At 34.5% G+C, this 27,397-nt stretch overlaps 1 protein-coding gene across 7 annotated transcripts in view; it reads right to left on the bottom strand.

Moving 5' to 3' along the window:
- ETV1 (ETS variant transcription factor 1) overlaps positions 1-27,397 on the bottom strand; it is a gene marked incomplete at both ends in the record, with an annotated part of 93,864 nt that overhangs the window by 58,229 nt on the left and 8,238 nt on the right. For 5 of the 7 annotated variants that reach the window (XM_083378052.1, XM_083378047.1, XM_083378048.1 and 2 more), the window contains one exon: positions 24,118-24,171. The exons of the other annotated variants lie outside the window; for them this stretch is intronic. In XM_083378052.1, the coding sequence (XP_083234178.1) occupies positions 24,118-24,171 (54 nt within the window). The remainder of the gene's footprint in view (positions 1-24,117; positions 24,172-27,397) is intronic. 7 annotated transcript variants of the gene reach the window in all.

Raw genomic sequence — 27,397 nt, 5'->3', positions numbered from 1 at the left:
TAGCTTTTTAGAGGGAAAATATTTTCAGCTTTACTAGAAATATGGAAGCTGAGGGGGCAGCAGCAGAAAGTCACTTGAAAAGAAAGCAAAGGTCATCCTGGAAACAGGAATTAGACATCAAAGTAAAAGTAAGAAAAATTATGAAATAGTGACCCTCTGATCAATTTTTAGCAAGTCAGGAAATGATTAAGTCCAAACTGAGTTATAAGTTCCTGAACAAATGTCTCAAAAGAATTCCTGGTCCGTGTTTACAATAAACAAGGAAAAAGAACAATAAGTGAATCTTCATGGATATCTCAGAGATATATTGTTATCAAAAATTAAAATTCTTTACTATCAAGAGTTTCCTTGACTCAGGATTACCATTCAAACAGCAGACAAAAGTGGCAGCTGGGCAACTTTAGCCAACTTTTCTTGGTATACCAGTTACAACCTTATCTGGACTAGGAGCTCAGTATCTCAGGGCTTGAACATCATTAAATTTGGATTACTTAATGCACCTAGAAAATAGGGTTGTTTCTGAAAACCTGGAAATAGAATGACATTTACATTAAATCACTATACTGATTGACAGCAGGCTTCTGGGCTCAATTCAAATTACTGGTCATTATGTTTAAAGATACAATGCTGCAGCATTAGGATATACTAGCCCCAAGATATGGAATGCTTTGAAAAAACTTGTTCATAGTAATTCAAGCTTTAGTCATTTCCCATTCAGATAACTGCATGATGTTGTCCTTGAAAACCATCTAACAGCTACAACTGCTTCAGAATGCAACTGCATGTACAGTTTTCAGTGCCTAACAATTCATCTAAATTACACCACTATTGCATAAGCAACGCTGAATTCTAGTTGCTTTCTGAGTTGCTTTCAAGGTTATATTTAAAATGTTAAAGCTCTAAACCAGGGGTGTCAAATTGCCGGCCCATGGGCTGGATACATCACAAAGAAACCTCACCCACCCCATTGCCAGCAATGGGGAAAAAGTTCTGATATGTCATGTGATGTCGTGAGTTTGACATGTCTGCTCTAAACGATCCAGGTCCAGATTATGTGCTCATTCCCTAGACTTGATAAGATGGGCATGTTCCAGGTCCCCTATCTTAAATGGTGTCATATGATGGGACCTTGGAGAAACACCTTCTCAGTGGTCACTCCAGCCATTTAGTATAACCTCCCAGATGAGATTTGAGAGATTCCCTCCCTTTTAACTTTTCAGAAAGTCATGAACACCAGGCTCTTCCTCTGTATGTTGGACTGGAATGGAGATGGAGCTGGGAGTCTGCTTAGTCTCATGCCTGGATAGGGAGGGGGAATGTGGTCTTGGTGTTTATTTTGGTTTTTGCTGATTGTTGTGAGCTTCTAGGATCATTATTTCAGATAGGTGGTCATATGAGTTCTGTAAATAAATAAAGCAAGTAAATAGTATGTGGCTGAGATGGCTGATTTTCTCTGTAATAATTCCCATCTTACAGAATATTCTTACCCCAGAAGTACACATAGACTCCCTTTATTGCAATTCAACAGATTAAAAGTATATTATTTCAATGGATTTGGTCAAAGCTGAATAATTATGGATGCTATCTCGGGTTGGATTTTTGCTCTTTGTGAATTTTTTTAAAATATTATTCTGTTTTAATCATTTAGAACATGCTTTGGGGAGGCTGTTTTGTTGGGGCAAGATATAAATACTGTAAAATCAATCAACAGGCAATCAATCTCTCAGTTACCACTAACAAATACGTCAATCACTGAAATCTTGAAATAAATTTAACAGTAGTTTGCCCTGCTAGCTCTGTTCTGCTTAAGGCTATATACAGAGTACATAATAACTATAACAATAGCAGCCTCAACACTTTCATATTTCAGTCTGCATCACTGGCTTTACTTGCAGGAGCACTCATGTGAATGAAAACGTTAATAATGACAGAAACCTCCAGTTATCATTTCGCAGAAAGCAAACTAGCAAAACTTGACAATAGTTTGGCAAAGACAGTAGATGTAATCCAATCCTATCTTGCTCTGCTTTGGCTTCAGTTCAGATCTATCCAACCCACACTAGATTAGTAGATGGAAACAGCATGGCATCTCATCTTTGGAAACTAATTCTGTATGATGAGCCCAAGCCCTGGAAAACTCAGCCAACTGGCAATGATGTATCATGTGGGCGAGATGAAACCATGTGGGACATTTATCTAACAAAAAAAAAGTACAGTTATACAGTTGAAGTTGCCACTCTCTAGAAAAGAAGGCATCCAAAAAGTAGACAACCAAATTAAAAATATCATCTGTTAGAATCTAGTTCCCAGCCAATTTTCTTTCCCCTTACCTTCCTTATAGAAGAATACATGAAGATCATAATAGAAGTGAAAAGAAAAGTATAATAGAGATAAGATTTCTTTTGCTATATTTCAAATTTAAAACGAGCCTCTTGTAACAGAGAAACAGGACAGTTTTAAATTCTGAGGTATGGAGTCTATCCCGCTAAAGTGTCATCTAAAAGACAAAGCAAGAATAAATTAAAACCCAATTGGTTGGCCAAGCTTAATTTCTATTAGTCAGCACTGTAATAGAACATGATTGTCATAGTGAAACAATGAGAGAAGATTGGCAGATGCTATCAGATGAAAGTGATGAAGCTATGAAGGTTGTAGTAGAAAAGAATATGTGCAGCTCAGAGTTGAAATGTGGAATGTTTTGTTGTCTCTGAGCTTGTCTGTTTTTTTGCAGACTTTTCATTTCACTAGATATCATTATTAGTGCTCAGCAAATAATCAAGCTCAGAGTGTCCTATGAACTCCACAGCTATACAGGTTAATCCATTTTTTCCCCAAAAAGAAATCTAAATTGCATTCTATAAGCTTTCATTTTTAAGACAATTTTATGTGAACTTACATTAAATACCACACCAAACAAAACTTTCAATTTCTCTCTCTCTGTCTCTGTCTCTCTCTCTCTCTCTCTCTCTCTCTCTCTCTCTCTCTGTCTCTGTCTCTGTCTCTCTCTCTCCCTCTCTCTCTCTCTCTCTCTCTCTCTCTCTCTCTCAGAAATTTCCATTGATAAATTTGTGCACTTAACTTAGTCACTGACCTTACTTTACAATTATATCTTTGACATTCTCCCTGGCTTCTTATATGATCTTTAAGGAAGATACTATGAGACAAATCAATCTATAGAGCTTTTCCATATCAGGAAAAATGAATAGCCAGAGAGGTTACTTATTGAAAGAAAAAGCCATAATAGTGACAAGAACAGCATGGGGCCAGATTATCTGAGGGACTGCCTCTTCCAAAGTATATCTACTTCTCCCATCAGTCCTATATGAGAAGGAGCTCCATATGACCAGACCCAGAAATGAGCTTTCTGTAACATCATCCTGCTCATTATGGGGTTAGTCCCAACAAAGGTGACCTCCCAAAAAGTCCCCAAAATGTGGTTTTGCAGGACTGGTGATCTTCTGGTAAGAGCAGGAATGCTGGCTATACTATATATAATTTCTTCACTCATGACCTTGCTTTATGTACATTGTTTTATTTGGTTGTATAGAATGTTTTAATTGCTGGGTTTGGTTGTATACCATCCAGAATCACGTCATGTGAGTTCGGAAGCCATAGATATTTGGGAAAAACTAATTCAATCAGCAATATAGCAATAGAACTTAGACTTACATAATGCTCCATAGTGCTTTACAGCACTCTCTGAGTAGTTTATGTTGCATATTGCACCCAACAATCTGGTTTCTCATTTTACTGACCTCAGGAGAATGGAAGGTTAAGTAAGTCTCAAGGCCAATCAGGTTCGAACTCCAGGATAAGATTAAGATAAGATAAGATAAGATAAGATAAGATAAGATAAGATAAGATAAGATAAGATAAGATAAGATAAGATAAGATAAGATAAGATAAGATAAGATAAGATAAGATAAGATAAGATAAACTTTACTGTCATTTTTTTTACTGTGGGCACAACGGCACACATCAAAAATGTAATTTAGTTCCAAAGTTAGCCTGCAATACTGCATTCTAACCACTGCACCACCAGGATTGTTATATTTTAATCAGAGAACAAGATACAAAATGGAAATCTGTTTTAATGGTTTGTTACTTCATTCAAGACACTCTGTGCCTTTAAAAACCAAGTTACTTTGGTGGTGAGACTGCAATCTTATGTCCATTTAAGAAATTTAAATTCAACTGCAAAAGGAAAGTCAGTTTTGTTAAAGCCAAGCTTTCACTAAACACCAAGAACACTTCACCTGCTTCCAAAACAGAAATGATACAGCAATTACAAAGATCATTTTTCAATATTCTGCCAGTAAAAATGACTTGTTAGGCCAAATGAATGATTGTAGCCTAAACTGTTTCAGCTGTTCACAGGATGGAAATCCACATGATTTAAAAGAAGGTGCTGTCAACTGTAGAGAATAAATAACAGAAGCAAAGAAAGAACATAATTGAAAGAAACAAATACATCTATAACCTGCTTACCATCGTCTCTTAGAATACAAATTTTTTGCATTCAGTTTATATATGGCAATTGTTTCAGCTTTTACCAATTTGCTGGAATTGAAATTTAAGTGAAACTTGCTCAAACAGAAATGCAATATTAGCTAGTTATCTTAAATTTTTATGTAATCTTCCTTAATACTATATGTTTTGATAATATTTAGACATCCCATCACTTGTCTCTGAAAATGGTTTGAATTAGATTTCTCCCCATCAATTTCAAACAGGTTAAAACAAGGGAAGTATCCCAAAGAAATTCTTGGTGTAGTTTCAAAGAATTGAGAGACTATTCAAAATGGATAATTCAGTAAATGGGAACAATTTTGACTCAAGATACTCTTTATCCTGGCCTCTGCCTTTTTTAATGTACTTCTTTCTCCCATCTTAACATCCAAATTTTAAGCAGCAATCTTCCTTTTGCTTTGTTATTCTGTAACACAACAGTTCATAATGTTGCTATACAATATGACATTTGGCACTTTCCTATCATATCTCACAGGATTTTAGATATGAATTCCAATATCTCAAGAAACTATATTGGCCATTTGGAATAAAAATTGAAATATTTTTACTTGTTTAATTTGGAGTGCAATAAACCTACCTTAAAACTCACAAACTGTTGAATGCCACCATCCTGCCTGATGTGGTAGTTCTTAAATCAACAGTCCTAACTACTAACCTTTGCACTCCAAATGTGCTGCCATAGCTGTTGTTGCTGTTATGGAAGTATAATTTCTCAGAAATCTATCTTAGCTATTGCATCTAAGTTTCAAGCCTTGAATACATGAGAAGCTGGCAGTTCCAAAGAAATTGTTTGTAGTGCCTCATATATCATGATCTTCAAAGATTCTGGTGATTACTCATACTGCTATAGATTGGCTTTTTAAACTTGAAACAACCACTTTCAAAATGAATTACATCACACAATGTATTCCTAACCTTTGGCATGTATATCCTGTTGCAAGGTCAGAGTGGTTCTGGAAAGATTAAAATAAATGTAAAATGCTGATTTTCCCATCCCCATCACTACCATGCCACAGGTTGCTTTTATTTTATTTATTTATTTTTAAAAACCATTCACTGAATGGCATATTTTCTGGGCTGGACAGCCAATAAACTACCATTTCTAATATGCAGTTTTCAAGTCTGCCCATACTTAGTGATATGCTGATTCCATCCTATAGATAGCTTTCAAGAAATTCAGGTATAGCAACGACAATGAGAGTTGAATCCCATAAATCAGCTAAAGGTGTGAGACCAAAAAGGACAAATTAATGTGCTGCAGAGGCTTTCTCTCTCTCATCATCTGCTCACCAGCTCCTCAGATAACAGAGAAAGGACTCTAGCTATTCCTAAGGAGGTCAACAAGAATTGAGTTTCTGCCAAGCTGATGTTATGATGACATTGTACATGATGTCATCTCAATGGATAGAAAATTTCTAAATAAAAAGCAGATTAAAATTTCCAGGTTTCTCAACCATTTCTGGTAAGTAAAACGTAAATATAATATAAAAATATAAGGTAAAAATAAGAAGAGAAAGGTGTGATTGATATGTTTGCCCCCTTGAGTTATTTGTAAAAATAGTATAGGTGAGATATCAACAAACAAACAAAAATAAGTGGAAGAAATTTGCTAGGAACATGCACACTTGACTATGGTGTATGCCAGACAAGTCAAACTCGGGATGTCACATGACATTGTGTGACTTATCAGAGCTTTTCCCCCATTGCTGGCAATGGGGTGGGAGTGGTTTCCTTGTGACGCATCCAGCCCATGGGCTGGCAGTTTGACACCCTTGGTGTTGCAAAGTGAAAAAAGATAGTAATACATTTAACTAAACTATATCAGGTACCAGCGCTCAGCACAGTTCAAAACTTACCGTACTAAGAATTATCTTAAGTTTAATAAATGGATATTGAACAAAAACATTTTTTTCTCAGCATAAGTGGAAGTCTAAATAAAAGTTAGGTACTTAATAATTAGAAAATGTATGCTGTATTTGTATAATGTCCAAAGTATGTCTTCTGAATCCTTGTCAAACCATTTATTATTCCGATGTAGAGGACACAGGGAATGGTGTGGGAGTACAGAAGAAAAAAACACTACCAGTGAAAAACAGATAAAAGCAGCTTGAATCCAGGTCAAGAAAATAACATGAATAGACATTACAGACAAGCTTCTCACCAGTCTGAACAAAATAAAAGTGGGAGAATGTATTATAGCTGACTGATATGCATTATAGCTGACTGAATGTATTATAGCTGACTATTAGTGAGTTTCCCTCACTAAGCAGAGGCTGGACAATTAAACCTACCTTAATCAAATATTGCTACTAAAAGATTATTATCACAATATAGATATGAAATCTACAAAGACTAAATCAACAGAAATGCATTTACTGTAATATGATACAAAGAAAATCAAAATTGTAAAATTTTTCATAGCATGAAGGGCTAAAGATCACATAACGTAGAATACCAAATGTTTTTTTTAAAAAACATTTTATTTTTTAAATAAAAGTTATCAATTAGGCTCTCAACTCTGTTAATCTTGTTCAATCATACACTGTATTTCTAAGAATTAGAATTCCTGAAATGTTTCATACCTCATTTAATTGGTATGTGAATACAGAGGGTGGGGGGGAGAGCCAGAAATCATTAATGCTTAAATGCTAAGCAACTGTTGCTTGTTGAGTCCCATTCAGATTCTTCTTTGCCGCTTATGTTAAAAGGACTCTGTACTTCAAAGCCAGCCTTCTCAGAGCAATTATTAGGAATAAGAAAATAGTAGGAGCTCCATTAAAGTATACTACATCAGGGGGGAAAAATTGAGTTTCAAGAAAACATGATAAAACATTCAGCCCTTGACTAATTCAGTTTTATAAATTACTGGGTGGGATTCATATCAGCACATTAAAGCAGAAATTTACATGCAGCCTTTCAGATTATTTCTACAATCACAAGACAGAAAAAAAATTGGAAAGCTCCCTGGGGTCAATTTCAGTTGACTTAAAATAAGCAGAGGAACTAAGGAGAAGGAGGAGAAGGCAAGGCTTATTTCTGATCCAATTTAATTGATTCAGTGGTTAATATACCCATTCGTTTTGTCTTCATTGCTGAAGACATAAGAAAGGTACCTACAGCAAACCAACTTTTTCAAACTATAAGAAAGGTAATAACAAACTACAACAATATTTACTTTTTAAAAAAAGAATGTAAGTATACAATTGGTTATTTTTTCACATAAATGTGCAACTTTTGTTTAACTCTAGCATTAGTCTGCAAAATCTAATAAACAGGAAATGCAATTCAAATCTGAAAAAATCAAGGAAATCCAGACATCTATATATTTACAGGATTTAACAAATCCAAATAAATATAATGTTATATTAAATATAAACATAAATCTAACATCTATATTTTTATGGAATCTAACTAATTTTGGAGTAATGGTGGACTGCCCAATGAAAGTATCAATCCAGCATGCAAGTCATTATGTAGTATCCAGTAAAAGTGATAGGCTTGTAGCTTGAATCATTAAGAATAGAACTGAAAATAGATCTCTCCATATAACAATTACTTTATACAAATCTATGGTGAGACCACATTTCAACTATTATGAAGTTTAAAAATGATCTCACATATCTAAAAAAAGTTATAAAAGACAATTGGAAGATCTCCCCATTCTTCCCCAAAAGAAAGCTTATTGTAATTGGAGCTCTTTGCATTGAAAGAAAGAAGAGATTTGATAGAGGTATGTAATACTGTTTAGTGGTTAAAAGAAATTATTTCACAGTGTTCAAACTCGTCTGCTGAAAATAACTACAGGGTGATTTTGTGACCAACAGAAATAAATACTTTTGTTCTGTACCAGCCTACTACTGGCCCTGCAGAAAAGGCAGGGACAACCCCTTTTACAAAACGGCAAGAGGCTGGAACTAAGCCTGCCAAATTTATTAACATAAAACAGAGCAAAGAGAGCAAAGAGAGCAAACACGAACCATGAAACAGGAGCTATTCAAACGGTTGCCTTCAGCAAACCAGCCCTCCCACACATCCCCCTTTTAAACAGTTCAGGGCGTGGCTTCTCTCTGCCTCCTTCCGAGGTGCCCCATTGCCTTCCTCTGTTTACTCCTGATTGACTGCCTCCTGCGTCGGGCATCCTTGAACAGGGCCAGCTGTGGGTCATCTTCATCCACGCTGTCAGGCTCACACAGCTGGGTCTGCGCCGTGACCAGATGGGAGGGGCCTGGCTGAGGGCTCTGCGGAACCTCAATACTATCCTGAGCAAGGTCTCCAACACCCCCCTCCCCCTCCTCTGAATCATCCGACCCAACTGCCGAACCCACAGGCTGACCCTGAATCACAACAACTTTCTTACAAAATGCAAAGCTAAAAACAGTAGAATTCACTGCTAGCAACTGTGGTAGAGGAAGACAACAGGGATGGTATTAAAATATGACAGGACATATTTAATAATTCCAGTGGCTTCTAACACCTCTTGAATCTTTTATGCACAGTTTGCTGGGAAGTTACTGGAGAGAAGAACTATCATTTTCCATGCTATTTGCAAGTTTCCCAAAACTGTAAATCTACTATTGTCTTGGCCATGAAATCTAGCTGGGTAAGTTTGGGCCAGTCACACTCTCTCAGCCTAACTCACCTCACAGGGTTGTTGTCGTTGTCTGGAAAATAGGAAGAGGATTAGAGCATTAGATATGTTTTCTGCCTTGATTTATTTATAAAGCTCAAAAAGGCAGAATGAAAAAAAAACAAAGAATAAATGCATTTTGGACATGATGTGAAACACGGAGCTGAACTAGAGGAGCACAATACTTAATTTCACATGGCTCTCCTTATGTTATGAATGCAAAGCCGCAGCGATCTCTCTTTCCTTCAATTCTCTTCCCCCTTCCAATTTATCTAGTTTTTTTTCCAGGAGCTGGAGGGATTTCTCTCCCATTTGAAGGGATAGCATGGAAGCAAGCTTAGGAAAAATAATTTTTCAAGTGGCTGCTACTGATATGAATAGCCCTTTAGAGAATCATACCACCCATGTATAGTTGTACCTGCACAATATAATGGCTGGTAACACAGATTGATCTTCTTTCAATCACACTTTTTGGGGGGCCTAGATAAAGTGATGAGGCAGAGCTTTTATGGTTAGGGAATAAAAAGAATTAAAACATTGCATTATTCTTCACTTCAAAATGACAATTTACCTCAACTTACAATGACTCATTTAATAATCATTCAAAGCTATAATGAACTGAAAAATTGACTTATACCTGGTTGTTACATGACCTTTGCTATGTCCCTTTGGTCACATAATCCATATTTCGTGTTTAGCAAGAGGCATGTATTTATGATTTGCAACCTACCGAGAGAGCTTTCAACAAGTAAAGTCAATAAAGGATTCATTTGGATTCATTTAACAGCCAGATGATTCACTTAACAACCGTGGAAAAAAAAGGTTACAAAATAGGGCACTACTCACTTAATAATCCCATAACTTGGTGATGAAACTTCTGGTTCCTATTGTGAAGGGTAACTCAAGAACTATCCACATACTGTATATATCTCACATTTGATATAAACTTCATCAGGACTGAATTTTCACATCATTGAGCTGAATCTTCCTAATTTAATTCAAAGGATTTTAAAACAGATCTTGGATGTTCACTATAGCTATGATCAGAGATAGAAGACAGAAAATGAGTTAGTTATACCGGGCCTTGAGCTGCTTCGAACTGGACTGCGGAAGTGGCAGGCAAGGGGGTACATGTACGCATGCTACATTTCCATGTGGCAGACGTGCATGCCCACTGCTCATGCAAATAGAGCTGTGCACATGTGCATGATCTCAGGCTGCCCACGCATAACCATCCTCCCCTTCCCATCCCCTGGCTAGTCTGCAAAGTAAGAAAGGTTGGAGAACTCTGAGGTATACCATGGATCAAATTGCAGCACTGTATGTTTTCATAACAATCAAACAATGAATCACTGCATGATTCAGATACTCCAATCAGGATAATTCAACTCTTTTACAGTAAAATTCCCTTGTAGTTTTACTACATAATCTTTGTAAACTAGATGATCCTCCTGGACAAACATTTGAAATCTGGTGCCCTTGCTATGTGTTGGAATATAATTCCCAAGACAACTGGTGACCACCAGGTTTAAGGCTTTTCTACTAGGTACATTAATACCTGCAAGATTTTTCATATTCCAAATGAAAACATTTAGGAACATCCTTGACATTTGGAAGACAGCCTTTGATTTTATGCTGGATTTATGATAGTAGATGGAACACAAGCCAAGTGAAGAATAGCTTCTGCATGTGTTGCTTAAATGTAAGCCAACATGCATGCAAGAACTAAGAGTTATATTACTTAACTAAGAAAGGCATTGTTCTCACTCAGCACCATAAAACATTAAAAAAATAAAACTGTAAAGGTACTCCTGTCCTAAGTTACAGCTTAAATAAAAGAGAAATATACCTATGTGGCAAGAGAACGAGCGTCTCTTTTTCAATATAGAGAACACAAGGGCAAGCAGTTCTTACCCACAGGGGTAGGAATGAGGGACAGAGGGAAAAGTAGATAAGGAAATTGTAGATGGGAACAAAAAGAAAATAAATGCAAAATTGATCTGTAAAAAATTGCTAACATTTCATAGCTCCCAAGCTGAAGGGAGCAACACTGCTCAGGAAGCACAAATTTTGAAGTGACTTAAAGAAAACAACAAGGAGGAAAAGGTTCATAATAATAAACATTTCCATCCTGAAACCTAGAATCAGTCTGGAAATCATTAAACAAAGAGACATTGAATGTATGCACTTGATTTATGCAGAAATGAAATTTCAAGAATCAAGGTGACCCTCATACAAATAACAAAGCATATATTCACAAAATATGAGTTAAGACCCAGAGGATTGGAATACTAAATAGAAGCAAAGTATTATGATCATATCCATCTAAAATACTTTCTTCAGAAAAATAGATATTGGAAAATGAAAGCTCTAACTTCAGTGATTTCCCCCCTTCTTTAAGGATCCCAATCTTAGCATGAATTTTGGAGACAATCATTTCAACCTTCATAGATTTTACTCTATTTTTTGATCCTAGTATAATCTAAAGCAGGGGTCTCCAATGCCTGGGCTGCTGGGGCTGTGAGCTGTTTGGAACCAGGCCACAGAAGCAGATGGTAAGCACATGCATGCATCCCCACTTGCATGAGCAGTGGGTGAGCACATGCACGTGCATATTGGCTGCTCCCATGGAACCATCCACTACCACCACCACCACTGGTCCACAAAGCCAGAAAGATTGATAAACTCTTTTCTAAAGCCTCTTGAATCCATGAAAGTGTCACTTCTGCTACATTAAGTAATAGAAAGCAGAGTAATCCAGAATATCCAGATTCAGAAATCATGGTTCCTAATATTAATGGATTTCTTGACAATTGCAATTGCTAATGAAATATAAGAAAAGCCCCAGAGATTAGGTAGTTTTTGGAAACAACTTCTGTGATAATCCAAACTCTGCTTGCTGTAATAGGCTTAGTACAAAATACAGGTAGTCCTTGATTTATGACCACAATTGAGCCCAATTTTTTGGTTGCTAAGTGAAACATTTGTTAAGTGAATTTTGACCCATTTTATGACCTTTCTTGACACAGTTGTTAAGTGAATCACTGCAGTTATTATCTGGCTAACTAATATGGCTTCCCCATTGACGTTCCTGTTACAAGTTACAAAAGCTGATTACATGACTCCAAAACACGGTCATAAGTCACTTTTTCAGTGCTATTGTAACTTTGAACAGTTGTGAGTCAAGGACTAGCTGTATATGCACAAATACTTCAGCATATGTAAGATACTAATACCCTAAAACGTCTTACTAAGTTCATCTAATACTTATGATGAATCATTAAGTATTGCAACAGATTAATTTCTTATGCACAGACCTTGTTTATCACTCCAGTCTAATGCCTGTGTTAGACACTTGCAGAAATGCAAGCAACAGCAACAAAATGCTTGCTGGGATCAATAAATAATTATTTAGCACAAACCTCACAACCAGTAGACCCAGAATGACCAAAGGTTAGAAAAACCAAATATAATTTTAAACATTGGAAGTTTATTAGCAACCAGATATTAATAGCCAGGTTTAGAGTGCTTAGTCAATATTAACACAATTCAAGGAATACCAGGTATAGAAGACTAAACACAACCTGACCTCAGGATTGCATTATATAAGTTTAAACTATAGTTTATATTTTGGAGGAAGTGAGTCTTATATTCCAACTACAGTTTTTGCTTATTCTCTTAGTATTGTACTGTTTCCCTTCAGTGTTTAATTTGGATTGAACTTTTCTCTTGCCAAAAAACTTAACTGTGACAGCTGATGAGCTCCTGATTTCACCTAGCTGAATAACTTTTGCATCTGGAAGGAAGGAAAGAGGGAAACAAGCACAAGCACTTTTTTAAAAAAATAAAAGCTAAAAATTTGATTCACTTTTGCTTTTTGTGTTCATTGGAATCCTAATATATTTTTATATTTATATATTTATGTTTTTCAATAATTAAAATGTATTATTTGTGAAAACTTTTGCCCATGGGTTGGATGCAAATATAGTCAGTCAGCCAGTTACTGAAATCAATCAGAAATAAGTTCCACCAAAGATTACCAGCTGAAGTCCAACTGACTTAAAAAGCCCCTGGTTAAATATTGATCCAACCTCTTTTTTAGGTTGCATTAATATGCTAATTATATAGCATTTAGACATATATATCACTTCACAGTGCTTTACAGCCCTCTCTTACAAAGTCAGGATGTTGGCCCCAACAATTTGGGTCCTTATTTTACCAACCTCGGAAGGATGAATTATTTTATATAAATATATGCAGAACATCTTGAATAAATGCCTAATAAATTACAAGTTCTGATTTTCCTATTGTAAGTGAAAGGAACAGCTGCTTTTCAATTCCAACTTGAGACCATCCTAAGATCCATTATATCAGCCATAACCAAATTTCAAATCAGATAAAAACATGCTCTTGTTATATAAGACAGCAGTATAAAGTATTAACATTGCACTGGATTGTGCACATCTCTAGTTTTGCTACTTGTATATACATACATAGAAATACATGCAAATAGTTTCTATTCTATCCCTTTTTAACTGAACCATTTTTTAAATCATTTACTGACTTAATGAATCTGGCTTCCTCATTGACTTTGCTTGTCAGGTCATAAAAGATGATCACATGATCTCAGGACACCGCAAACTTCATAAATATGAACCAGTTCCCAAGCATCTGAATGTTGGTCATGTGATCATGGGGATGTTGCAATGGTTATAAGTATGAAGAGTCATAAGTCACTTTTTAAGTACCGTTGTAACTTTGAACAATCATTAAACCTTCTTAAGGGTATTTGGGGCATACAATAACTGGGCTTCATTTATAAACCTTTGCAGTCTCCATGGTCACATGACTGTGTTTTAGAGCAGTTTTGCCAGAAATTTGCACTTATTTCCAGGTTTTGACAAAACTGCACCCAAAGCAAAGCACCAATTTGCTTAATGACTGCAGCAGTTGCTTTATGACTACAGCATTTGCTTATTGACTACTACAAAAGAGTTGTAAAATTGGGCTCCATTACAGTCAAAACTTGACAACTACCTGTATGCAATATCATTTGGTACATATCATTTGATGCTCTTTCTCCCTCAATACCAAAGCTTGCAATCCAGAAAAGAGTACAGAAGAGTACATGGGCACCTTGCTTTTCTATTTCTTCTAAATCCATGTATGTTATTCCTACAATGGGAAACTGTCAAGATAATGTGTGAACTTTCTTTTTTTTTTCATCCTCCAAGAAAATTCCTAGCAACATACAGATGTCTTAACTCATTGTGAAAGAGCAACAAGGCCTCTTCACCATAGCTTTCCGTTTCAGAACCAATATCATTTTACAGCATGACTCAACAGGCTTGGCTTTTTCATTACAGAAGAATGTTATTAGATTTGTAAAATATAATTCCTACACCTGTTAGATTGCTGAGTATTAAAGTCTGACGAGTTTATTAGACACCTCTTGATTATCCAAATGAAAACTCTTATATATCCCATATTCAAGACAGAGAGAGGAAGAAGAAAAAAAATCTTTGGTTGCCTTTGGCAAATTTTCACATGTAAAATGTAAAGCAATATTTGAACCTTCTCCTTTAAGCATACTTTCAATCAAATCGTAAGTTATTTTATTTAAAAGCAGCCATGCCTTCTAAAGTCAAACCCCAATTAATTACACTGCTTTTCCAAATGTAAGTACTAACCATGTCTAATCAAATGAACAGCATATGCTTAGTTTATGTTATGACAGAGCCATTACTTATGTCGATAAACTGCGTACACTTCCCACAGCTGTAATAAAGGACAGGAAAATACTCTAATTAAAGGATACTGAAGACTGTGAAAGGGGGAGGGAAAAGCAATATACTGTTCACATGAGGGTATATAATAGGGTTATTAAAACAGGGACTTCATTGCTATCTTTTCCATGGCATCCTCTTTATTGTGTTTCACAACTTAGCAATGTTTGTAAAGCACCATGACAAGCTGGATGTTTGTTTTTATTTATAAAGACATGTGCTCTTAATATACTTCCTTCAAATAAATGCTTGCTAACAGGGGTTTATGGGTCTCTCCTTTTTTAACCCAAGCAAATGTTTGAGAAGCCAATACTACTTTGTTTGCTGTTCAAGATTCTAAACACAAAAAACTCTCTCAAATTAGGCTGCTTTTGGTCTTGATATTTCCATCCTTATCTTGTATTATTCTGATTAAACTGTATTTTATTAATATTATCTCTATATGAAAGTTGTATTTATATCTTTGCATAAACACTTTCTGGGCTCCTCTGAGTTACGGGCTATTTTATTTTAACCTGTAGGTATTTGTGTATTAATACTGCATTGATTAGAGTCCCCTCTAGTATTCTCAATGAAAAAAGGCACAATCTAGAAAGGGGATAGGTAGCTTTTATCTGCTTTCCAAAGCCCTTTATAAGTAATCAGTTCAAACTTTCTTACTAAGTTAGTTATTCCTTCACTGCAGCCAAATAGAAAGAGGTACTCAAGAAAAAAAAAAGGAAAGCCAACCAAAAGACTGTGTGACAAGCAAAGAATGGTAAAATGAAATCTTGCTTTTGCTGCTGAGGAAGATTCAGCCATGGCATATCTACTGACTTGAATAAACAAGGAATCAAGGATACATAGATCAAAATCAATCCAAGGTGTATCTTAAGTGCCACAAGGAAGTGAAGCCAAAGTATATGGGTCTTGGTTTTTCATATATCTTGTAACAGTGAGAGGGCAGTTTTGGTTACGCTGTGTTCACCTCAGAAACAAGGTCACTTTTTAAAAAAATAAGATAAAAAATAAATTTCCAAAAGGATTAGAGATCAATACTGTCTATATATAGAGAAGGGGGAGTAGGGAGCAGCCATTTGTTTTAATAGTGGTAGTGTGCCAGTTGTGGATTAGATCAATAGTGAGGCTATCAAGGTCTTTGTATCCTTCAGAGGTAGGAGTTACATTTTTTAAAAAGAAAAAAATGAATCTCCAGAGTCTTCAGAAAATAATGCATCAAGACCTATTTATTAAAAACAAATGCATACTTTAAATTGCTACAACAACCACAGATTAGGGCATTAATAGGACGATCATTGTGGCCAACTCTCTTTAATTTATATACATACATACATACATACATACATACATACATACATACATACATACAGAATGGGAACTTAAATTTTCATAAATTTAAATAGCTTCAAAATCTTCCACTTCCAGTGAATAAAGATTAACAACAAACTCACTCACTAGAGGAAAGATAAATCTTCCATCTACATACAAGCTAATGCTTGGGGCTAACCACAAAATGAAATTATAGAGGTAAGGGGGAACAAAGAATCAAGTATATTATTCAAATTATTTCACTCACTTTAAGTGAAAGGAAAATCAACAAGGATCTGACATTTGAATAAAAATGTAATATATAGAAATATTTATTAGTGGGTAAGATATAGTGAATGAGCACACTATTTTGACAGCCTTGTGGTTAGCTTTCAGCATAGTTACAGAGCAAGATAAAACATTATGTTTAATACATTGGACCATTTTAAATTGAAACAGGTTAAATAAATGATGTTCCTTGAAACCCTGGAGAACCAGGTAATATAGACAAAAATGGACTTGATCAGGTTTTCTAAACTTGGACATTCTCCAAATATTTGAACTTTTTATACAGTACAGGTAGGCCTTGAAAATTTATATTGCTAAGTGAGACATTTATTAAGTGATTTTTGCCCTGTTTCTTACCATAGTTAAATGAATCACTGCAACTGTTAAGTTAGTAATATGTTTGTTAAGTGAATCCGGCTTCCCCATTGACTTTGCTTGTCAGAAGGTCACAAAAAATTATCAGTGATCATGGGACAGTGCAACCATCATAAATATGAGTCTGTTACCAAGCATCTTAATTTTGATCATGTGCCCAGGGAGATGCTGCAAAGATTGTAAGTGTGAAAAATGATTATAAGTCATTTTTTCAGTTTAACTTTGAACAGTCATTTAATGAAGTGTTGTAAGTTGAAGAATATCTGTATGTATTTTAATTTCCAAAATTCAGTAACCATAGGAAACCAGACAAATAATCAAGGTCAACTCCTTGGGGCTGCATTGGCCTATCAATGTAGTCCTTTTTGACAATTCAGTGGTAATTTACCATTGCCGTCTTTTTTTTTTTTACAATGTTGTTTATTAATGTCAGTCTAGCCTACATTTCTATGATTAAATAGGCAATTGGCCCAAACAGAGAAATGATGGATACATGAGAAGTCTGAGAAGTTGCAAGGACTTGCTTCAGGACTTATTAAACTCATACAAATTTGGTAAATAAAATGATGATGATAATGATAACAACAACAATAACAACAACTATGGAAGTCTAAAACACTCTGCAGATAACATAAAATACTTGGGGGAGGGGGGACTAGCAGGCCAATTTTAAAACTTTACTATTGTGTGATCTAGTAAATGGCAGCTTTCTATCTTCCTATATATACTTTTGTGATACTCAGTTATTGGAAAATTGGTTTATCCCACATTATACATAAGTAGGAAGTATTTACTTTCAGTTGTTCTTTCAAAATAGCCAAAAGAAGGAATACATTTTATGGCATGTTGCCATATATGGATTTCAGAGTTTTTCCAGGTCTATATGGAGATGTCTAGAATTAATATGGATACTTCTTCATGCTCTGACTTCATGTAATGTTATCCTCTATCACTGAAATGCAAGTCAAAGTGGATTCAGGTTCAGAACATCAGAAATTGCTACAAAGCTTAATATGCTAAATAGAAAAGAGCAAAAGTTGAATATATGTCAATAATTCTCCACATCCTCTGCAAATGGCAGTAATGAGATCACAGCAGATGCACATATACAATCTGCAACTCTAAAGATAATTCCAGAAAGAGAAATAACTTAGACATGCCAGAAATGAATGCAAAGATATTATGCCCTTAGAAACTATTTACATGATCAGATAGCCCTTTGATCTCTTCTGCATTAGTGTTCTTATTAGAATATATTTACCTAGAGAAATGTATATTTTATTTCTGAGTTATATCAGGAAGAATGACACAAAAAAGCTTCTGGTGGAAAATGCATGTAGTTCCATCCTTATCTGTCTTTCTAGCTAACCTGCAGTGGATATATGCATTCCATTTTTATACAGAGGGACCGTGTGCAAGCACCCTGGAATGCTGCACTGTTCTGCCAACTTGGAAATCTATATAGTATTCTGTTAGTCCCAAAAAACATACTTAGGAAAAGTGTTGGAAGTCTCCCTGAGTATTGGTATAAGCACACACACAGTCAATAATAAATACAATTTCTACACATCCTTGCTAATGTTTGTAAATTCTACTGCTACAAAAATCTTATATGTATGTATGTATGTAGATAGGTGTTTTCCTTAATGTTTAAAAGTCTTTAAAGTCAGCACCAGGCATATTGCAATATTAGAGATGGCACTGAAAATCAAGAATCTATCATTGAAAAGATCTACTTTCAAGTAGCCACTCACTGTATTTTCAGGAAGGCACCCCTGTTAATAATGATTTCAGTATAAATAGGAACAAATGAAAAGAGATGTTCCCTCATGTGTTTTAATTTCAAACCATGAAAAAACTTTAGAAGTTAATAAGGTAAAGGTAAATGTTTTCGCTGTTCAGTCATGTCTGACTATAGGGAGCAATGCCAATCTCCATTTCTTCGTCAAAGGAGCCAGCATTGTCCGAAGACAATGATCATGTGGCCAGCATGACTATATACTGAGGAGCATAGAATGCTATTACTTTCCCACCTAAGTGCTACCCATTTATCTACTCACATTTGCATGCTAGGTGGGCAGAAGCTAGGGTAAGGAAGGGAGCTCACCCCATCATGTGGCGCTTGGGTCTCAAACCTGAGCTGTAAGCTTTTGAGTTGACCCATTATACCCTCTCTTATAGGTTAATATCAGCATCTTTTATTGGGTCTGGAAATGATAACAAGAGCCAACCAAAGTGCAAAAGTGGAGTCTTAGGTTAAGTGGCTTCTAGTTCTTGTCAGGGCTCCTGCTGCATTATTTCTAACAAAACTTTATTTATGTTTTGTGCTTCTAGACCACTTGCTTCCCTGAAGGAGGGACTCCAATTAGTAGGTGTCAAGGGCAATCATTTTACCTGGGTGTAGTCCCCAATCAACTCAATGGAAGTGCATATGTAAGATATACGGTAAGACACATTTATTGTGCCTAAGGGACACAGCCTTGTCTCCTGTGTTTCTTTCCAGGTCTTAAATATATATCTTCAGGGAATTGTGTTCAACACTTTTTTCTGGGTTTTTTTTGTTGTTGGTTTTAGAAAACAGGCCTGTTTTGTTAGGCCTTTCTGAAGGGTGTTTTTTTACTGGGTGTTAATTGTTTGTTTTTTTGTTGTCAGTTGCCTTCAACACCCCCTGGGAAGAAAGGATGAAAACAAATTGAATTAATAATAATAATGAGGAATAAGAGGAGAAATATAATCAAAAACAAAATCAGGATCAGAAGAAAAGTATTGTGTTTTTAGATATTCTTTTTAACTGACAAGAAAAAGGAACATCCCAAATGTAGAGGAGTTTTCTTTGCGTTTTCATTACTCAGTTTTGGAAACCATTATTGTGCAATGCCTACAAAAAAAGAAGGCCCTTTGTTTTCTTCCTGATTTACTTTTTCTTTGGTTGTTTATATGTTCGGTTCTTTAATTTCCTGGCATAAAGAGATTATACAATCACTGTAACATTCATCTGAATATGAAAGACAGCCACCACAGACGACAAACAAATCTTTCATATTACACAGTAATAGTGTATAACAAATGTAAGTCTCACAATTGAGTGTCAAGATATTTGTCAAAAGGAGCTACTGTTATACAATCCATGCTTCTGACTGTATTTATTAAAAATCAGAGCATGTAAGAACAAACCCATATACTTCCTTTGTAATGAAACAGAAAATCTTACTGGAGTACTTAAATAACTCCCAGAATTCTTGAGAGTAGCCATATCAGAATCTTCTTGCACATTTTAAGGCAAAGTATGAGGAGAAGGTAGTTTTTTTCATTACTATCTTGGTACAAAGGCTTCTTTTCAATGTTGCAGATTACCATATTTAAGAATAACTTCAGTGCAATTAAAAATAAAATAACTTACTAGACATTCTCTATTCTTGGAATTTAAGGAAACTTGTGTAACCTCATTCTATGGTCTGTAATTAATCCAAATTAAGCTTAGCTGTTTTTCTCCTTCACCTAACAGTGTTGAAACTAGCCATCAAAACAGAATCAGAACTGGTTGGTAACCAATGAAAAGAAAATTGTCTAATCCATAACTTGTCTTCTTTCCCATTTTACCCTTTACCGTTCATATGTGTATACACAAAATATGTGTAAGTATATGTGTACCAAATATTCTTACAAACATTTCTAAATTTGTGCTTACACATATTTAAAACTTTCATTCCAAGCAATATTTTATTGCACAATCTTTGTAACTTTGTATCTATTGCTGAATTAATTTTCTAACAAACAGAAATATTCTGGCCCTTTAAAAGGAAAGAACAAGGAAAAATAAAATTGTTCAATTGTATTATGTAAATTGTGGTTAGAGATTTGAGTTGTAATGATAATCAGAAAATATCAAGCACATGATTTCAAAGGTGTTAGTGTGTATCTGAGAAACAATTTCAAAGATTAAACAGCAAAGTCCACTTGCTAAGGGAATAAAATATCTGGATTAAAATATCTCAAACCCTCTAAAATGGTTAAGATTTTAATTTTGTTTAAGTCTCTGTCTATACAGCCCAGCAGTTGCATATAGATCCATCTGCACATACACAGAAGACTATTTATATGGACAGATAATCTTTAGCTACATCACTGCATTAATGTCTGAGGGGCTAATGTTCAACTTAAGAAAACCTGATCACCTTTGACAGGATTTTACATAAAAAATATGTGGTCCTTCTATAAGAATCATTGTTATTTTTGTGTCAGTTGTAAAACGAAATGTTGGCAAAACTTTGCATTCCTCACTAGGATAGGTTTGATTATCTTAAACTGGTTTTGCGCTTAGCAGAAACATCTGCTTAATTGAAGATATTCATTCCAAATGAATGAAATTCACATCAGTGGTCCATGTGTGAATCTTTTTTTTTAAATTCAGTCTTATAAACTCTAACAAAATCAATGAAGTGATAATGAAAGCATTTCATTTGCAAATAGTCTTTGATAAAATCATGCATAAATTCTTTTTAAATATAATAAATCAAGTTTAATCATGCTTTAAAGTCAAGATTATACATACCAGTACTTCCTAACAACTTTATTTCACCTTTACTTATGTAATATTATTTTTTTTAACTCTATTATTAAAATTAGGTTTATTTATCACATTTAGAAACCACCCATCTTTCTCACTGAGGAACATTAATTAAAGTTATTTCAAAGGTTTTTTCAATTTATAATTTATGTAAGAAACTGAAAAAAGTTAATCTTATAACCTGTTTGAATAGGAAATGTTTGCCAAGTAACCATATTTTAAGAAGAAAACCATAGCAATCAATTGAAGCTTTCACGTAAATCACAGGAGAATATACTATGCCATAATTATGGATTTTTTTCAGTACTTAATGAAGAATATTAAAAGAGAGGAATTAAAATTATAGTGTGAAGAACATACAGAAGATCTGTATTAAATACCATGTTGTAATAACTCAAAAAGACCATTTGAAATTATGGGGATGGCTTTTTGCACAGAAGAAAAGAATAATGAATGATATATTCATTGTGATACTGGTGGAAAGGATTGTGCCTTGCCTTTTTTCCCGTAGGGCAATCATGCCAGATAAAAATTTAATTTTTTAAAAAAAGAATTCCAAAATCAGATAACATTATTAGTGCTACTACCACTTAATATTTAACTGAAGAAAATTATCTTACCAGATCTCCAAAAGATTATGCTCTCCGCCATGCTGATTCTTCCTTTCCCTAGCCAGTTTGATCTAGAGGTTTCAACTACCAGACTAAAAACCAGGGTGGTGAGAGTTCTAGTCCCACCTCAGGCATGAATGATCTTGGGCCACTCCCTCTCTCTCAGCCCAACCCACCTCACAGGGTTGTTGTGGGGAAAATGAGGAGGAGGAAGAAGTATTAGGTAGGTTTGCCGCCTTGAGATATTTATAAAAATAATAACAGCAGGATAAAAAAAAGTAAACTGCACATACTTCTCAAAGGTATAGTGTGCTGTTTAAGTGCATTAATCAACAATATAATGTTTCCAGTGTTGGCAGTTTACGCCAAGCTCACTATATACCTGGATCAAAAATCCGAGAAACAAGTTCAATAATCATGAGCTCCAAGAACAAATATGGGAAGATCTGAATAGGTAACTGCCCATCATTTTAAGAATGCAAGAACAACCATGGTGCATTAAAGAGGCTCTATTAATTGACAGAAGATTTTCCCTGTTCTGAGTTTGGCAAGAACATGGAGCAATGGGAGAAAATTAATTATAAATTGCTGAATAAATACATAAATGTCTTGAAAAGCAGTGAGTGATAAGCAAATTCATTTATCCAATTTATGTACATGATGAACACCTATTATTATATAACAGCATTGCCCTTTGCTTTGCTCCCTTAAATTCATCATTTGAGGCTCTTGCAAATAATTAGCTATTGTCAAATAATGAGGTGGGTCAAATGAAGAGATATTAGTCAACCATAAAACCCTCCCATTAAGGTGTTCTTTGAAATAAACAGCACATAAATCTTACCATGAATCTGAGCACACTTTAAGGAGTGCTTTTTACAGGGAGATACTATTCTGTTTTAGCTAATATTTTCCATAAATCCACTTTCTATTTCTGGTTTAGTGTGATTTAAAATTAATCTGATAGTGTTTCTGAGTTTACTACTGAGAAATGACAACTTTATTGGCTCCTCTGTTTCCTGCTCTAAAAAAGTCCCATGGGAGGAGCTCTATTTTATGTTTTGCCTTTAAGTTTTGATTGAAATATAGGAAACTAAAGAGGCAAGGAAGAGCAGGATGGATAATGAAAGACATTCACACAAATCTTTGGCCACTTTGTAAGGTAAATACATGAATGCCACACTCCACCTGAGAATGTAACTCCTATCTTCTTCTTCTTCTTTTGGTAGGGGAAAATCAAAAGCTATTTTCTTTCATAAAAATGAGAACAGTTATAAATGTTGGAGCAGCACTACATTCAGTATTTGTATTTGCAGCACAATAACTGAAATCCTATTTAAGAACCAATTATTAGTGTACACCCTTGCGACTAGGCTATCCTGCTAACACCAAGCAACTACAATCTTGAAAATACAATTGTTGGGTAACAGATTGTTTGACTCTCCTATATTCCCCAATTTTGCTTTGCCTCAAAGTTGCCTTTTATATATCCTACTCCCCTTTTTCATTTATTTATTCATTTATTCAAAACAAAGAAACATTGATAGTGGCCCACTGGCTTGAAGAATCAAAATACAAAGTTTGCTGTAAATCCGGGCCAGAGATTACACACATTGTCAGAAAATGTTAGGAACTACATTCTGAATCACTCATGGTAAGACAAAAGCTAACATATTGTAGACTATAAATAACAATTCATTAAATAGTTTTACTATTTATTATTTCTCGTGTCCTCTTAAAAACTGCACTGGGTAACTATTTTTGAAGGTGCTCTGATTGCACATCACTGGAACATCTAGCTAGAATGCTACTTCTAGTTAAACACTATTATTATTATTATTATTATTATTATTATTATTATTATTATTATTATTATTATTATTATTATTTTAGATTCCAGTGCTGATAGGAGATAATAGGAAAAAAAACATTAGGCTCTCAGATTGTGCTAATATATATATAAAAGAAAGGGTTAAAAAGTTATATATATATATAAAGGAAAGGGTTAAAAAGTGCTATACTTACAACTCTCAGCCTGGTAGTCTGGTACAAACTGCTCATCATTGTCAGGTACCTGAGCTGAAGATAAGGTAAGGGAGAAAATGAAAAGAAATAATTAGAAATTATTATGATTAGAAAAAAGAGCTACTAAGTGGAAAAGAATTATAACTCTTAGGACTAGCCAAATCATGAAAAGAATAAAAATCAAAAATTTAAATGATTATGGGAATCAGCTGCATACGAACATGAACTGGGAAATTCTGCACTTGAGGTTGCATTAATCAGCACGGAACACAAACATCCCATATATTGGGCATACTTCACAAGAGCCAAGCATTTACTTCAATAAGTAAGGTGATGTATTAGTCACTAAATACCTTCATGCTAAAACTAGGTAGTGAACAGTTAACCCACATTAGATTTATGGTTTTAACTTGCCAGCATTTAGGAGGTAGAATTACATTTATGTAGTAATAAATTAAACTAATGTCATTAAGGCAAGCAACCAAGGGGTCAAATAGAATGCAGACTGAATCCCATTGAAGCTTTTCAGGCTTCTTCCTTTGAACTACTATAACATTTTAAGAGGAAAAATAGCAAGGAGAAAAATTGGGAAGACTAAAAAAGATAAATTTTCCCTTCAATTTTATGAAATTCTAGAACACATCTAAATCAGTGATATAAAACATTTCATACTCCTCACTCCAAAGTAGTTTTTTTTTTCTTTTTTTTTAAAAAAAGCATATTTGGAAATCTGTTTCCACACCTTTAAGATAGTTTTGTTGTTAAACATTCACAATTTGGAGAGGAGATTATAAGCTTCTTGAATGATATGTAATTGATAGAAGGATTCATCACTCATTCATTTATATAGACAAAATATATCTAAAAGACAGCATATAGTTACATAATATATTCACAATAAGTCTCCAAATTCTTGGCTACATTTAAAAGCTTATCTTTGTGCATGCTAGACTAGAGTTAAATCCTATTAAGCCCTGGGAAACTTACCTTCTAGCTAATGATCCTAGACATAGCTGTAGAAACCCTTCTCTAGAAATCCTTCTTTTTAATTTTATTAATTCAGCTAGAATTCACCTGAATGAAAGCATTACTGGGATGTCCAAATAGAATTCATGCATACATCTATAAGTTACCTTATGCCATGTAAGTTCATAAACTAATTTAGCTATAAGCTAACCGTATGTACTAGTACATATTAACAAATAAATATTTTTTAAAAAACAAAATATTAACCGCACTACCATATTTTCTTTTTTGATAGGGAAAATAAATAGGAAACTATTTAAAGCTTATTGGACAATGGTAGCATTAAATGCTAAATCCACTACTGTTTTATCCAGGCTATCTAATTTAAAATCACTCTAGAAGTTAATGAAAAGTTATCCACATAAGGCAAAATCTGAAAGAGAATGACTGAAGTATTTCTGAACTTGCAATCCAAAGAGCTTTAACTTAAGTGAAGAACTAGGGCTAAACTGATTTTCTTTCAACTTACTACAGTCTAAAGCCTCCCTTTACTTCCAGTATCTATATGTCTAGTAGGACAAAATGTTGTTTGGAAACAAGATTTGTCTAAAAGCATCTTGGCTAATAAATAATGTTAGTATTGTTGCTGGATTTAGGCCCAAATTTTCAGATCATATCAGAACCACAAATGCTTATTCATAATTCTGTTAATTGGACATCATTAATAGTATTCAGCTCAAAATATATTGACATATAGGCAACATCAACTATGCAACCCGTGAATTATTCTATTTCCATACACAGAGAGTGGACAACTGCTAATGTTTTCTCTTTTCATGGTGCAAAATATTATACTAGAGTAACAATTACCCTTAATTGTGAAAAAGATGGTTTCCACACTGCACCAACAGTTTATAAGAACCATTGGAACTGTAATCTGAAGAAATGATAAGCTAAAGATACACTGCAGATTTGTCTTATTTATTCTCCCTTATTTGCATAGAAAGCTGTCCACTGTATTTCACATTTCTCCTTTTAAAATCTGCTGGTATTGCAGGTACACAATTAATCATTATTTCTTTATCATAATAAACTACAATGCTCTTAATATCCTCTAAGGAATTTATCTTTCAGGAACTCTGCACATCTTCCTGACTTCACAGGAACTCTTTGGGTTAGATTTTGTATGACTTTATCACATTAAAAGCTAGATTTTTCACATTAAGCTATAACATTTAACTCTTGTTCTCACTAATTCATAAGCTGAAAAGAAAATGAAAATTTACCAGCAGCACTCTACAAGTTGTTGCATTCAGATCAAAAACAGAGGATTCTTTTTCTGCACTGCACTTTCAGCAATGCAAAATAAAGATCCTAGACTAATTGCTAAAATGCGTAAACATGTTTAAACTGTTGTAGGGAATTATTCACAATGATTAAACTAAACTTTTAGAATGTCACCTGTAACTTCAATCTCACTTTGCTGAAATAAGGACATTTAAAATACAAAGCAAAACAAAATTATGAGCCACGTAATTGGGTAGAGAAGTTTTAAAGCATACACTCTTCAGCAATTATAACAACAATTTACCTGCCTTTTTTATAACTTGAGCAAGTACCATATTCTCAAATCGACCAATGGCATACTTATTGCTGTTCTTATAAATAAGAAAAGACAAAGTTTAAACTTTTGCGTCTAAGATGCAAACACTATATTAACACACCACCTGTTTAACAGCCACAGTATATGTCTTTTTTGTCCGTAATAGTGACAGCTGTAGCTGGTTTCCACAGAAATTTCCCAGTAAAGAAGAAAACTAGTATATCCTATTTTATAAAATGAAAGCAAAGTTATAGCATATGTTAAATGTAGGATTACATGCTAAGTCTTGTATATAGCAATTTATGAAATCTTGTCCAGTTTTAAATTAACATATTTGTTTTCTTCTGAAGTAAACAATCTATCCTGCACAAACACTCAATGGCTACAATTAAGTAGATATAAAATGTTATTTAGTATTAAACACACACACACACAATGGAAGAAAGATAACTACTAAATATTCAAGGTACAAAACCCAATAAGATTCAAATAGATAATCAGTCCATCATGATTTCTCTATTCTTCAAATAAAATAAAGAGCCGTAGTTGATTAATGGTAAACTTATCAGGTACCTCACAATACTACCCTGCAAAGACATTTAGGTTTCCGCACTAGTCAATTAAGTATAACTATACTTTCAATACCCAAACAAAATAAATGACTTTGGAGTATGGTAACTGCAGGCAGTTTTAGATGCAAATCATTTCCTT

This window comes from Vipera ursinii (genome assembly GCF_947247035.1).
Source record: "Vipera ursinii genome assembly, chromosome: Z".
Classification (NCBI taxonomy): Eukaryota; Metazoa; Chordata; class Lepidosauria; order Squamata; family Viperidae; genus Vipera; species Vipera ursinii.
The sequence above is the reverse complement of the archived record's forward strand: the minus strand, read 5'-3'. Positions and strand labels throughout refer to the sequence as shown.